The sequence below is a fragment of the Chelon labrosus genome (assembly GCF_963514085.1).
Source record: "Chelon labrosus genome assembly, chromosome: 4".
Classification (NCBI taxonomy): domain Eukaryota; kingdom Metazoa; phylum Chordata; class Actinopteri; order Mugiliformes; family Mugilidae; genus Chelon; species Chelon labrosus.
The window spans coordinates 25,075,703-25,090,117 of NC_140340.1; the positions used below are offsets into that span (position 1 = coordinate 25,075,703).

Consider the following 14,415-nt stretch of genomic DNA (forward strand, 5'->3'; position numbering starts at 1 on the left):
GTACAGGTGGGATCTAAGTAAACCAAATTATTATAACCACAGCAAGGCTATTTACACTGAACTAAATAATGTGACTGACAGAAGTATATAGCATTGACCATTTTGTGACGATACAATGTCCTGCTGGGAAACTTTTGGACCTGGCATTCATGTGGATGTTACCTAGACATGTACCACCCACCTAGACCAGACCAGGCAAGCTTTGTGACATGGAGCGTTATCCGGCTGGAAGTAGCCATCAGAAGATGTGTACACTGTGGGCACAGAGGGGTGGACATGGTCAGTAACAATACTCAGGGACTCAAAATATGCCAAGAAAATATCCCCACATTACTATAATACTGTAACTGTAACTGTTGATACAAGGCAGGGTGGATTCATGCTTTTATTATTTATGCCAAATTCTGAACCTACCATCCCACTATCAGAGCAGAAAACGAGACTCATTGGACCAGGCAACGTTTTTCATCTTGAATTGTTACATTCTCGAGAACTCTTGAAAATTGTAGCCTCAGTTTCCTTTTCTTATCTGACAGGAGTGGCACTTGGAGTGGTATTCTGCTGCTGCAGTCTTTTTCAAGATTCAGCAATATTATTTTGGATATAATCTGTCCTGTTATATGAGTCCAGTCAGGTAAATATGCATAATCCTATGTGTAATCTGGGATGTAAAGCAATTAGATATAAAGAACACAATGTAAACATGATGAATGAGAAAAGAGAATGAAGACATGAGACATTGTGAACAATCATTTCAGGTTTATTAATTACAGCATAAGCAGTCCTCACAGTCCTTCATAAATCCCGATACTATATCATGAGCACTTGTACCGTGTAAAAAATACATAACCAACTCAGAAAAGTGCACATTTGTAAAGAGTAAGAACAAAATATGAGTAGAAGTCCAGAACTTAAATTGTGGATATTGTTAAGTTTGCCAGGATTATCTCTAAGGAGACTTGCATTATCTCTTGTCATCCATCTCTTTCAAGTGTTGCTCTCTGGCTGCAGGCATCACTCATAGGCTTTCAGAATCTGAATCAATGGAATCCTTCCTTGTCTCATCTGGGGCTTTACCTCCAACACTCAGATACTCCTGAGAGTTATCGTCATGAGACCATAACTTCTGAATTTTCTTTGGGCACCACACAAACTCATCTCTAGGAGAATAGTTCAAAAAGGCAAACTTGATGAGACTCCTGCGCTCTCTCTTATCGAGGACAGCAAACACAAAGTAGTTGAGGACACTGTCCTTGACGTTTGGAAGTTGTCTCTCGATGAGTGTCTCCTCCAGGAAGAAGCGGACCAGAGGGGCTTGGTAGTGACGGTATCCTAGGGTTCCCAGGCACTTCAGGATGCGGGTGATGCGCAGGTTGTTATGTGTGCGACTGTCAAACAAATGATAATAAAAAAGATTAGTTAAGAGGATTATGTACTATTAGAGAAGAATGTTTCCTTATAATTCACCTGTTAAGGTTCTTGAATCTCTCAGCCCAGTTTGATGCTCTTCTGACTTCCCCTGTTTCCTCATTGTACAACATGATACCATAGAAGTCCAACATGAGCTTGTATGACTTCAGCAGGTTTGCCTTTGCTGTGGGGTTTGCAAGAAAATCCTGGAATAGACACAGAACGCCTGTCAGAACATGCATAGTGCTTTGATTCGAAATTTGAACTTGGTCACTTTTCCCAGTTTACCTTAATTTCCTCCTTTGTCAGTGTGCTGGCCTCAGAGTTCATCCCTGGTTCCTGCAGCGGGAACAACCTTTGAGAAAACAAAAGGTTACTACAGAGCAGGTCTGGCCTTTTTACATTACACTTAGTGACTTACCACTGAATATAGGTGTGCACATACTCCAGTGGATCATACTGCCCATACCATCCTTCATGGAAATCAGTTATTTTGATGCCTGATAACAAATAAATATAGATGTGTGTCACCACAACTGATTAAATCTCTAAATACTACATAGATGGTGGACAGGTTATTGAACTGTTTTACAATTTAGGAAGGAGTTCAGCCTGATTTTACTGCACCAAAAAGTGGTGTGTTCTGTGGTCTCATATAGTAGGCTATATCATTTACTGCACCCTATAAAATGGAGGAGAAATGAAGCAGTGTTTGTTTTCTGGTGCACTTTTGCACTGACTGACAAAAAGGATCACACCTTAGCTCTTATTTAATTCATTCCCCTTTTTGTGCCCATGGACTTCGTACAGTGTGATTTTAACAGGCCTACCGTCAGGCACAGAGGGTGTCAATCCGAGGTAGAAATTCAGGTTAGGCTTGTCATCCTGCTCAAGAGAAGAGAATTTATCTTAGAGAGTACATATTAAGTCGTGTCAATAAATCAGAGTGTGTGTGTGCGTACAGATGCTTGCTTTCCCCATGGCTGCCTCCAGGGCTGGGACTGTGGGGAAACAAAAAAAGGATGAAAAATATGGCTTGTGCTTTAACATGTGACCTTGTGTGTTCGTGTTTTGTGTGTGTGTGTTTATAACTTACAGGGTAGTCATGCCGGTAGTTGTACATGTCTCTTGCTGCATTTTCAAATCTGCTGAACTTGTACTGGAGTGTAAAGAGAAGATAGGCTTAAATATTCATACCTTGTTTACACTGCATAGTTGAGCAGCCAAAACACATGAGATTTAATATACCAGTTAGACAAACATAAAGTCTAAGCGTGCATGAATATTCCAGCAGTGGCCTAAAGTGAAACCTAGGTGAGGGTGGCTCCTGCCTGAGCTGTGGCTGGCTCCTGGATCACTCACATGTCTGTGGCCTGCTGGACGCCTGTAACTCCTTGAAGTAACCCGCGGATCCCCCTCGGTCTCCCAGGTTGAATCATAGTCGCAGTACAGCTCATCGGTGTTCTCGACTCGATACTCCTCTCTGTCAAACTCGTCATCCGCCTCTTCGGGCCTTCGCTGGCAGGGACCCTGGTCGACGTCCGCGGCCCCCCGCCCAGCGCCAGCCTCGTGCTGACCCTCCCACTCAGACTCCTCGGTGGACACAGGTGAGTCTCTGGGCGGATTTTGGCTTTCGTCCCTTTCTTCAGTTACCTCGTTTTCGCCATCCCGTCGCCAGACTATTGCTTTCAGCCTTGGGACATATCTGAGGAGTCTTCTAGTGATGCCCCACAGTTTGGTCCAAGCCCACTGAGAAGAAGAGTACAGTATATGGAACAGACAGGCCATTACACGTTTACCCTGGCGATAGAGTGCTGACAGCCTCATCTCTGCGTTGTATGCCGTACACTCGGAGTCACTCTGTTTCACTTTCACTTTAACTTTCATTTACAGAAAAACGAAACCCCAACAAGTAGAACAAGCTGCCCAATGATAGGTTAAAGCGAATAAATAAATCATTCTTCATGCCATGTAATCTATCACGTGTTAAGGTTACTTTCAAAAGCTTTAAGCCAAATCAGTTATATATGTCATGAGGCCAGTTACTGGTGTCATGCAGTGGTAGAGGAAGTGGTCAAATTTTTTACTTATTTATTTACCACACTACTCTCTTAAGTCAGAGCCGGCTCTTGGAATCGGCGGTAGCCTAGGGCGCCACCTGCTGGAAGGGCGCAGCTACAAGCCCTCAACTGGCGCCCCTTTCTTGTGCTCTGTCTCTCTCAACAAATACAAAAAAAAATAAAATAAAAATGAATATAAAATAAGCAACAACACCCGAATTGTTTCTCATCATTTGCTTGACCTGGCTCTGAACCTGTCCTGCACCGTGCACTGTGGAAGAGTTTGGTGGGACGAGTTATAGGAGCGCATCTCAAGTAGTAGGTCCTATTGACAGACATGAACCAGATGTGCCATCGCGAAAAGTGAAAAGGCCGTCCGAGCCCTCAGGTGTGGCTTGTAGAATGCAGAGAAAAGAGGGAGGGAGAAGAGGTCCCAGAGTTTTCTTTTCTGACATTATGTTTGCAGAGGCCTCTAGAAGCTGCTGCGGAGAGGAGCTTCTCCAAACTGACGCTTATCAGAACTTACCTGAGATCCACAATGTCTCAAGAGCATCTCATTTGACTTGCTTTAATAAGCATAAATCGTGAGGCTTCTTGGCAGGCAAGGAAGTCCAGATTTTAAATGAAAACTATCAGAGACTTTGGGTAAGATTTTAGTGCTAGTTTTATGTTGTCTTGTCTGCACGTTCTGCGTCTATAAGGCACATTGTTACCAAATACAAGCACAAAGTATTAGCCCATTGCCAACCATCGCCAAATCATAATCTTGCCTAGAGCTCCAAAATTGCTCGAGCCATCTCTAAGTAATCATAGAAATGTAGGCCTCTTAAAGTACTCTAAATGAAAGTACTCAATAGAGAAAAATGTTCCCTATGACAGTTATACTATTGTATAGGTTGTGATATCATTAGAGTGTTATTACTTATGAACTCAAGTGGTAATTTAAACTATTTTAATTTAAATAAATGTGTGTTAAGTCACCATCTGTCACCTAATGTTGGGACAAGATTGTGTTTAAACCAGGCTGCAACATCCAGGCCTGAAACACCAGAACCACTACTACTACTACTTCTACTACTTCTACTAATAATACTAACTAATTATAATAATCTTTACGTCTACAGCACTTTTAAACATTTACGATGTGCTTGACAAAGACATAACAATCACATATGATAAAACCTGGCTCATAAAACGAAGTTAATTAAAATAATTAAAACAATCAAATACACAAAAATACAAAAAACTCGATAAAAAATAGGATAGGCTCTCTGATAAAAGTATGTTAGAGTAGAGATTTAAAGGAGATCGCACAGTCATCTGACCTGATTTCCTCAGGCAGATCAGTCCTCCATTTCGTGGGGCCCTAACTGCAGATGCCCTGTCCCCTTTTGTTTTCAGCCGGGCCCCTGGTATCATGATACCTAATTTGTATATAGGACTGATTTTGATTACATTATATGCATTTTTCTATTCCACTTACTGTATCCTGAATTCTAACGTGAATAACAAAGTTGTGGTAGTCTATTCACAGAAAGAAATAACTGATTTTTCATCCTGTACAGAAAACGGCACGATGAATAGAATTTCAGAACGCAGCTATTACTTCATTTGCAGCCATTTGAGACGAGTGATTCACATGATATTGAAAACAGTATTCTTTTTAGTCACAGTCATCCTCACACCGGGGGCCAGAGCCTCCCTCTGCATGTGACGTTGAGGAATTAAAGACCATGTCCGTGCCCTTTTGGCTAATAAGGCTCACAGGACTGTTCACATTAACTGCAAAGTTCACTACTGTTTTCCCTCTGTGCCACTGATGACTTGTCACCCAAGAGACATTTGCCCGCAAGTTCGCGTAAAGCTGCTACTTATTTATTTCCATTCAACACAATTTAAAATTAGGTACCACTGACAAAAATACACCGGCTCTCTGGATTATATGATCGTCATAAACGCTGTCCTTATCTCCACTGTCACCACGGGCTGTTATCGGTGTAAAGATAACATCATGTTTGCAGTATATTTCCCCGCCTCATTTTCTACGGGAATGGCACTTGGACAGACGAGTGCCTCGACTCCAGTCAGTGGACATCCTGCTCTTAATGTCTTCCTGTGGAAGATGAAGGTGACGCAAGAAGCTGTACTGTAGAGCAGAGAGATATGTGATGTGTGCATGTGATAATGCAGCATCATTACTTCATGGATAGAGTTGTTAAACCCCAGGCCCTTTTTATATTAAAGTCACTCGTCTTTTGCTTAGATTGCACACACAGAGGGCTTAATGTGTTTGTTTATGACTGTTTATGACTGTGACAGGAGGTGGTAGAGATGGTGGACACCTACAAGTTCCGGGGGGTAAACTAAACAACAGACTGGATGGGTCCGACAGCACAGAGGCCCTCTATATCTTCTTTATTGCAGCGTGCTGGGGAGGTGGCTTCGTGACCTGCGGTGCCAACAAACTGGGCAAGCTGGCGAGGAAAGGCAGCTCTGTGCTGGGGGTGGAACTGGACAGCGCAGAAGCAGTGACAGGGACGAGGATGAGAGGACAGCTGAAAGCCATCATGAACAACCCCTCTCGTCCCCTCCATGTCGAGCTGAGGTGGCTCGGGAGCACGTTCAGCCACAGACTCGCACAGCCACGAGCATAATAGAATTTAGGAGGCTCTTTCTTGCCAACAGCTTCCGGGCTGCACAACACCACATCACCCAGAACCTCTAGCCTCCAATGACTGTGATCTGATAACAGACACCATTCATCTGTCTTATCAAACAAACTGCACATAATCCCCTCACACATGCACTGTTATTGCACGCTGTACTTTTGGGCCATGCCTACATTTTAACCGCAGATGCTCTGTATCTTCACATGGTCATATACAACACGACTGATGGTCCCAACCCCATTAAGAAGACAAGAAATTCCACAAATAAACCCTGACAAGGCACACCTGTGAAATGAAAACCATTTCAGGTGACTACATCATGAAGCTCATTGAGAAAAGTCCAAGGGTTTGCAGCGCTGTCAACAAACCAAAGGGTGGCTACTTTGAGGACTCTAAAATATGAATCACATTTAGAGTTATTTCACACGTTTTTGTTTACTACATAATCCCATATGTGTTGATTCATAGTTTTGATGCCTTCAGTGAGAATCTACAATGTAAATAGTCATGAAAATGGGTGAGAGGGTGTGTCCAAACTTTTGACTGGTACTGTACATACAGTATATGCAGATTCTCCTGATTCTCCCTGAATTCTCCTACAGAAAAATCATTAAAGGTACATCTTTCTTATAATAGTGTATATTATTTGTTCCAAACGGAAATTTACAGAAGGACTTCATCTTGAGTAAAACCAATGTAAGCCTTGAGTGACTTGTTTAGTGCTCTCACATGAGGCTATTATCTCTCAAGGACTCCTTTCAAAAGTAGATAATTGCTCTTACAGCCAGCGGAGAAAATCAAGATCTGTCTGAATGCCACACTCTTCACATCTGCTCAGCAATAGATCCATTTGTGCGTACCAAAGCACGTTGAGTTCCTGTTCTGTCTGGAAGATAGAAGCACAGTATAGAGATAGCCATATGTTCTGTGGGGAATGGAGGGCAGTAAATGTGGATTTTAATGACAGATCTCAGGCTCTTTATGGCCAGCTTTAGTGCATGAATGGGCTCCACAAATTACAATGCCCTCCTGAAATAGATGGAAACTTCATGCAGCATATGAAACTCAAATAAGCCGCAGCGTGGGGCTACAGCAGTCTGCTTGTGCTGCCTTGAACCCAGTTAGCGTGACAGTGAGCAAAGGCCCAGAAGATGCCACAGGAAAGCTCGGCGAGGCTCCGCGGACGAGGCCCCCGACAAGGAGCCGTACACACAAATCATTTCTCTCACTCAGCCTGCGCGTTGGACTTGGTTAATGGCGACGGCTCGGTGGCGGATCACTCAGCGACTAAGTGTGCTTGATAAAGGTCAGCGCTGCCACTTGCTAATGCTTCACCGCCCAGACTAATACTTTAGCCGAGCGCAGTGTGAATACTCTGCACATGAACGCTTCACAGGGCTAAATAATCAAGAGAGTAGAGTCTGGAAAGGCCAGCTGTTTCTGCTGTGCTTCTCAGAGGCAGCCGCAGACACAACACACAACTATGCAACCCAAACCTCTCCAAACTCAAGGCTGGTTTTTAACAGCTAGAAGCCTCAGTCTAACAAAGGTTTTGATGATGCTTTAAAAACTCTGGGAAAGGAAGCTTTATGTTTATTTGGTAAGCTTGGAAATTTACAGGAACTTTAATCTTCCCTACAGTACCCATTGCCTGCACTCATAATTCCTAATTGCCTTACTCCATTTTCTCCCTCACTTATTTTTGCGAAGAGAAACTCTCTGTAAATTCAGAGACATGAATTATCCAACATTAAAACACATACTGAATACCAAACTCCCCAAATATTATAGTTCTTTTTTTTTTGTCTTGAAGTCTGCACTTTTCATCCAGCGTTACCAGGGCTTTAAAGATCACCCCCTGAAGGTTTTTTTATGACATTTAAAAATAGTCTTCTCTGATCATTAAGCCCTTAAGGCTGAAACATCCCCACATTAGTCAGTAAGACCTACAAAACTCTGAGCCCAAAATGGATAACACTGGGCTCTATGAATAGGAGATACTTAAGTGAATTTTGAAAAACAATAAATCCTCTCATTTCCACCAGGCCCGAGAGAAATTTGACAAAATTTGACATTTTTAGTTCAGAATGGTAAATTCAGTTTTAAAAAGTTTCAACTGCAACTCTATCGAATTAGATGCAACAGAAGTGAAGCACAGCAAATGGCGCGTCCATTTCAGTGAATCTGCCATGCTGACCTGGTCTTCATACAGTGACCTTCAAGGGGTGAAGGGATCATTCTGTGTTGGAGTGTTTTACACAATAAGTTGATCAATTATATTTACAATTATTAAAATTCCATCTAAAAATCCAGAGTTAATGAATATGCACTTATTGTGGACTGGACATAACACTGTGACTTGTTTAAGCTGTATACTGGACCATGATTGCCTTTTGCACTTTGAGTCGGTCTTAAACTGAGATTTTCAGCAGGGAATAACTTTGCTTCCTCAGCAGATGGAGGCGAAAACAACATACAGCCTACATATACAGTACACACCAGCTCATGGATAATGAGGAGCACAGATGACCCTCTCCATCTGGATCACAACCTTTGTCAGTGTCATGGTACGAACTAATGTTTCTGTAACTCTGTTTTTTTGTTTTTGCGTTTCCTGTTTTTATTTTTCTAAGCTTCTTCCTTTGTTTTTCTTGTCCTGCCTCACTTCCTCTCTGTGTTTTCTCTCTGATTGTAGGATTGGTTTCTCCCTGTGTGCTCCTCCCTCACTGGTTTCACCTGTGTCTCGTCCACCCCTCAGCCCGTGTATATATAGTCCTGTCTTTCTCTTTGTCCCTTGACAAGGGTCTGCTCAGTAACCTGTTGGTCTCCTAGTGATCCAGCTTGTTTTCCCTTGTTCCATGTACCTTGGTTTTTACTTTACTGTTTTATTGGATTTCACCAGTTTTTGGATCTGTATTTTTGTGTTATACCTGCTCACCCTGCAGTGCTTTTAGTTCCTGTTTGTACGTTTTCATTAAAGTTATTTTGCTTCTTGCTCTTGCCACCCCTTGTTTCCTGTGTTTGGGTCCTTCCTCTCCACGTAACATACAGTGTCTCCCCTCCGGCAGAAGCTAAACAGCAGGATAAACTGCCTTAACTGGACCTTCAACCCAAAGCCAGATACAGTAGATAAATACACTAATCAAGTCACTAATTATGATGTGTGGAGTCTTGAACAGTAGATCTTTTTCTTTCACGGCTGTTGGTGTATTGTTACAGCCGTCCCATCTGTAATTCCACCAGTAGCTGTGTGGTAAGAAAAGAAGGTTGACTTTCACATTCATCATTAGACTGAATGCAAATCAGCTTAAAAGGTTAAAAGGTTTTCGTTCTCCCTCCAACTGAGCATTCTTGGATCAGTTTAGGGCTTACGTTGCTTCAGCCATGGATGTGTAGGGGATTCAACTCTCTGACCGTATAGTTAAAAGTTCACTTCTAGAAAAGAAGAAGAAGAGAGAACAAGTGCAAGTGTACCCTTTAAATTATCTTTTATTTTGCTCTTAAGGTTCAGTGCTTCTCTGTAAGAATGCTAAATGAGTATCCCATGGAGAGTCAAGGTGCTGTCAGCAGCTCATATAACTAGTTAACACGTTTGGTGCCATTTCATCTTATACAACAGGCTACAATTACAGCTCATAGGCGTATGCTGTAATCCTAGCAGGTCAAAGAGGCCTCAGCACATCAAGTGTCTGCAGATGAAGGCAGCCACTGCAGGATGCGCCTGTCCCCCTGAGCAGCGGCAGCAGCAGCACCGTCCTACCCTCCCTCCCTGAGGACTCCAGCATTCCGGAGTTGAGGATGAAGACGCAGAACATCAGGACCCTCTCTCTCATCCTCTCCATCGTCTTCTACCTGCTCATTGGAGCCGCCGTGTTCGACGCGCTGGAGTCGGAAAACGAGAGTTTCAGAAGAAAGTCGCTAGAGGAGAAGCTGAACGAGCTGAAGGAGAAGCACGGCTTCCTAGAGGAGGACTACAGGGAGATCGAGAGGGTGGTCCTCCTGTCGGAGCCGCACCGCGCCGGGAGGCAGTGGAAGTTCGCCGGCTCTTTTTACTTTGCCATCATGGTCATCACCACTATTGGCAAGTACATGACACGGTACTTTCTCTATGTCTGCTTTAGCTCATACGTTTCTGAATGTGTTCGTGTGCTCAGGATTTGCCACTCGAAAGCCACGTGTGGAATAATCGAACTTGTAAAACGACTTAAAGGAACTCCAGCAAAGTTATTTTTGACTGAAAGGTGGTTGTACAAAGTTTGCATTAGTTTGCGTTTTTGGCCAGGTGTTACAATGGATATATGGCAAAATATTTTGTGTTTCTGTGTGTTCTTGGATTAAGAGAGACGCAGTGAGATTTTTAACCGTTTTCAGGTTATTTGCAGAGATTTTTTTTTATTTATCTGCCTCTCACCTTCAACCTCATTTCTAAGCTAAAACAGCCATAACAGTTTACACAGCCTGCACAAACCTGAACAGACATTGTGTTTTCTTATTTTCTTTTAGATGTTTGTGCAATCTGTTTGTTAGTTATCTATGTCCACCTTTACAGTTCTGTTCAAAATAATAGCAGTGTGTTTAAAAAAGTGAGTAAAGCTCAAAATCCGTATAATAGCTTTTATTTCCATACATGCAAATGTATTGGACACATTGCACATTCTATTCCAAATCAAAACAGAACAAATATTTATCAGATTTGTTACTACTTTACAGGAAGTGAAAAAAAGGAATCTCTGGTTGTTCAAAAAAATAGCAGTGTCTGTATTTTTCTTTACAAACTCATACATTTACTGTATAAACTGTAAAATGCTGAAAGTTTTAGATTTCCTATGAATCGCTGAACTAATATTTGGTTGTACAACCACTGTTTCTGAGAACCACTTGAGATCTGTGTTGCGTGGAGTCGACCAACTTCTGGCACCCGTGAACAGGTTTTCCAGCCCAAGACCATTGAATTACATTCCAGAGTTCTTCTGCATTTCTTCGTTTTGACTCAGAAACAGCATTTTTGATGTCACCCCGCAAGTTTTCTATTGGACTAAGGTCCAGGGATTGATCTGGCCACTCCATAACGTTAACCTTATTGGCCTGGAACTAAGATGCTGCTCACTTACTGTTGTGTATGGGGTTGCTGTCTTGTTGAAACAGCCATTTTAAGGGCATCTCCTCTTTGGCATGAGGCAACATTCATTCATTCATCTTCTGTAACCACTTGTCCTGTGAAGGGTCACGAGGTGGCTGGAGCCTATCCCAGCTGTCATTGGGTGAGAGACCGCTTCACAGTGTACTGTGTCTTGAATTCAGTGCTTGGGAGTTGTCTGTCTGTGGCCCCTAGACCCAAAAAGAACAGTCTCGCTTTCATTAGTTCTTACCCCATTTCTCTTTAGGCCAGACGATGTGTTCTTTGGTAAATTGATACCTGCTCAGCACATGTCGTTTTTGAGGCTTCTTGCCGATAGCTTGGCCTCACATAAGCGTCTTCTAATTGCTGCAGTACTCAGCAGCTGATCATTGGCTGAGCCATTGTGGTTATTCTTCGATCCATTTGAATGGTAGTTTTCCGTTTTCTTCAACGTCTTTCTGGTTTGGTTGCCATTTTAAAGCGTATGAGAACATTGTAGCTGAGCAGCTTACCACTTTATACACGTCTTTATATGTTTTCCTCTCTTTAATCAACCTTTTAAACAAAGTGCGCTGTTCTTCGGAGCATTTTCTAGAACTACCCATTTTACTCAGATGTTCAGAGAGACCAGCATGTACAGCATTTGCATCCTTAAATAAGAGCCACCTGTTTGACACCTGGTTTTTCACAGAATGAATGACCTCACTAATTGAACTCCACACTGCTATTATTGTGTCCACTATTCACTCTCTGCTTAGCTTTATTTGGCCATCATCGACCTCTGATTAGATTCTCTGTCATTAGCTGAGAGATTGTTCACTTCACATGCTACTTTTTACTTCCAGCTGCCAAAACCAAACCAGTGAAGAACAGTGAGCTGAAAGATGATACAATGCCTAGTTCATCCTCATTAGATGTCACCTTTCCGTGGTTCGCTTTACACATATAAATATATTGTAGAGTCCACCTTGAACAATATAAACAGTATAATTAAGACTTATGGTTTAAGTAACATTTATGCTAGTGTCATTTAAGGTTTTGACTCTGACCTGCACCCAATGATGTGTGAGTATCCCTGCTGTGCAATATACAAAGAAGTGGTAAATGGAAATGGACTGTGAATCTTAGAAATAAAACTGTATTTCTTGATGCTGTGTGACCTGTGGTGTACTCTGACCCTCTAGGTTACGGCCACGCTGTTCCACGCACGGATGCAGGCAGGGCCTTCTGTATGTTTTACGCCGTCTTGGGCATTCCTCTAACGCTGGTCATGTTCCAGAGCCTGGGCGAAAGGATCAACACTCTAGTCCGATACCTCCTGCGCAGAGCCAAGCAAGCCCTGGGCTTACGGAAGACGGAGGTGTCCATGGGGAACATGGTCTTTGTGGGTTTGCTGTCCTGCATGAGCGTGCTATGTATTGGAGCTGCGGCCTTCTCCCATTTTGAGGGCTGGACCTTCTTAAATGCCTACTATTACTCCTTCATCACACTCACCACCATCGGCTTTGGGGATTTTATAGCACTGCAGAAGGAGGACACCCTCCAAAGGCGACACGACTATGTGGCCTTTTGCTTCATGTACATTTTGGTTGGACTGACAGTAATTGGAGCGTTTCTTAACCTGATGGTGTTGAGGTTTCTGACTGTAAACTCAGGTGAACCTAATGTGAGGCCTGATGCTGGGGAAGAAGAGCAGGGATCACAGCCTAAGGATGTGCAGGAGAACAGGGAGGCGTCAGCCACAGCAGCAGAAACTGCTGAGGCCAGATGTAAAGACAGTGAAGATGGACATAGCAGCCGGTCTAACCTTACCCTTCCCATGGAGGGGGGCTGCAGCTGTATCAGCCTCCTCCCTTCCCTTGCAGAAGAAAGCAGACTTATATCATCTGATGCCTCTCAGCCCCCCGAACCCGGTAGATTCAGAGCCTTGTTCTGCTGCATGTGCTGCGGCCCGGACATTTACAGCAGCACCTCTCAGGCTCAACATGAGCAGACAAGCGGCCACTGCAACCCTGTCTTTTTCAACTCCATCTCTTTCAGGGTGGACCACGCCCCTTCCAGCTCCTGCACTGCTTTGTCGCAGGCCTCCTCCAGCAGGGAAGCTCTCTGTCTGGGCAAGTACAGTCCTCACACCAGGCGGAAGTCGCTGTAACTTTTCACTTTCAACTGGAGCTCTCTTTGTTTTAAGCTTTTTATACGCACTACAAAATTAGCATGACTTGTTAACAGATAAACTGTTGCTTATAAAACTGTTTATAATGTATTTTTCTACATTGAAGAAAAACTAAAGTATTTCTGCAGACCCAAGTTTATCCACCTTTTCCTGTTCCACTCCACTGTATTGTATAAGTTACAGAAGTTACAGAAAGTGTGTGATCATCTAGCAGAAAATGTACTTCGTACTTGAGAAAGGCGGGCATGTCTGCATGAATATTATATTATATTTTAGCCGCCAGACTTTCCACCGCATTGTCACCTGCGACCTTCAGTTATTTCCACTCAGTAATCATGGCCATTTTCTATTAGGAACGTTCAGTCCATCCCTCTCTGCCAGGTTCCCTAGGTAACGTTTCCATCCTTGTTGCTCAGTGTTGCAGAAACTGGAGACATACAGTACAGCGTGAGGTGATTGTCGAAAGGCAGCGTCCAGTCAAAATTGTGATTTCCAGAATGCTTCATGTGTGAATAATGAGTCCTTGAACAGACTGGAATATGAGCGGCGGCGCTAGAATGGTGGCAAATTGGAAATGTTTCCAAATGAGTGTTTAATTGCCTCCTCAGACATGTGGTTGAATTGCACAATACTTGCATTAAAACTTCATTTTTAATACAAGCCACTGAGACATGTAAGAATGCATTTGATTATATCTCTTACATATCTGGAAGAATAAATGTATTTGTTTAATGTACTAAAATTTGTTACCTAATCGGCAATTTCTACACATTATTATTGGGAAAACAGTTGTATAGTGTCATTTAAGTCTAAAATATAACTCTGATGATATGAGTCTGTGTTACAAAGGGAGAGTTTAAAAAGAAGCAAGTACTGGTGGGATGGTGGCTACTTTAATTTGGCTCCACTACACTTCCAGATTCTTACACACTTCCACTGCTGATTATAGGAAATGTAGGTTCTGGGGTCAGCATCCCTTGCTTC

At 42.8% G+C, this 14,415-nt stretch overlaps 2 protein-coding genes across 2 annotated transcripts; one reads left to right on the forward strand and one right to left on the reverse strand.

Moving 5' to 3' along the window:
- Window positions 1-338: 338 nt before the first annotated feature.
- On the reverse strand, window positions 339-3,589 carry LOC311487317 (opioid growth factor receptor-like protein 1). Its single transcript, XM_084543555.1, has 8 exons — window positions 2,773-3,589; window positions 2,507-2,569; window positions 2,373-2,411; window positions 2,241-2,295; window positions 1,832-1,910; window positions 1,699-1,765; window positions 1,468-1,616; window positions 339-1,388 (listed from the first exon to the last, which is right to left on the reverse strand). The coding sequence occupies exons 1-8, from the start codon at window positions 3,295-3,297 to the stop codon at window positions 1,019-1,021; spliced, it is 1,347 nt and encodes a 448-aa protein (XP_084399681.1). The 5' UTR covers window positions 3,298-3,589; the 3' UTR covers window positions 339-1,018.
- A 5,932-nt stretch (window positions 3,590-9,521) lies between these two features.
- LOC311487519 (potassium channel subfamily K member 15-like) lies at window positions 9,522-13,410 on the forward strand (the record flags this gene model as incomplete). Its single annotated transcript, XM_084543820.1, has 2 exons — window positions 9,522-10,220; window positions 12,443-13,410. Exons 1-2 carry the CDS (start codon window positions 9,938-9,940, stop codon window positions 13,408-13,410), a joined length of 1,251 nt encoding a protein of 416 aa, XP_084399946.1. The 5' UTR covers window positions 9,522-9,937.
- Window positions 13,411-14,415: the final 1,005 nt, after the last annotated feature.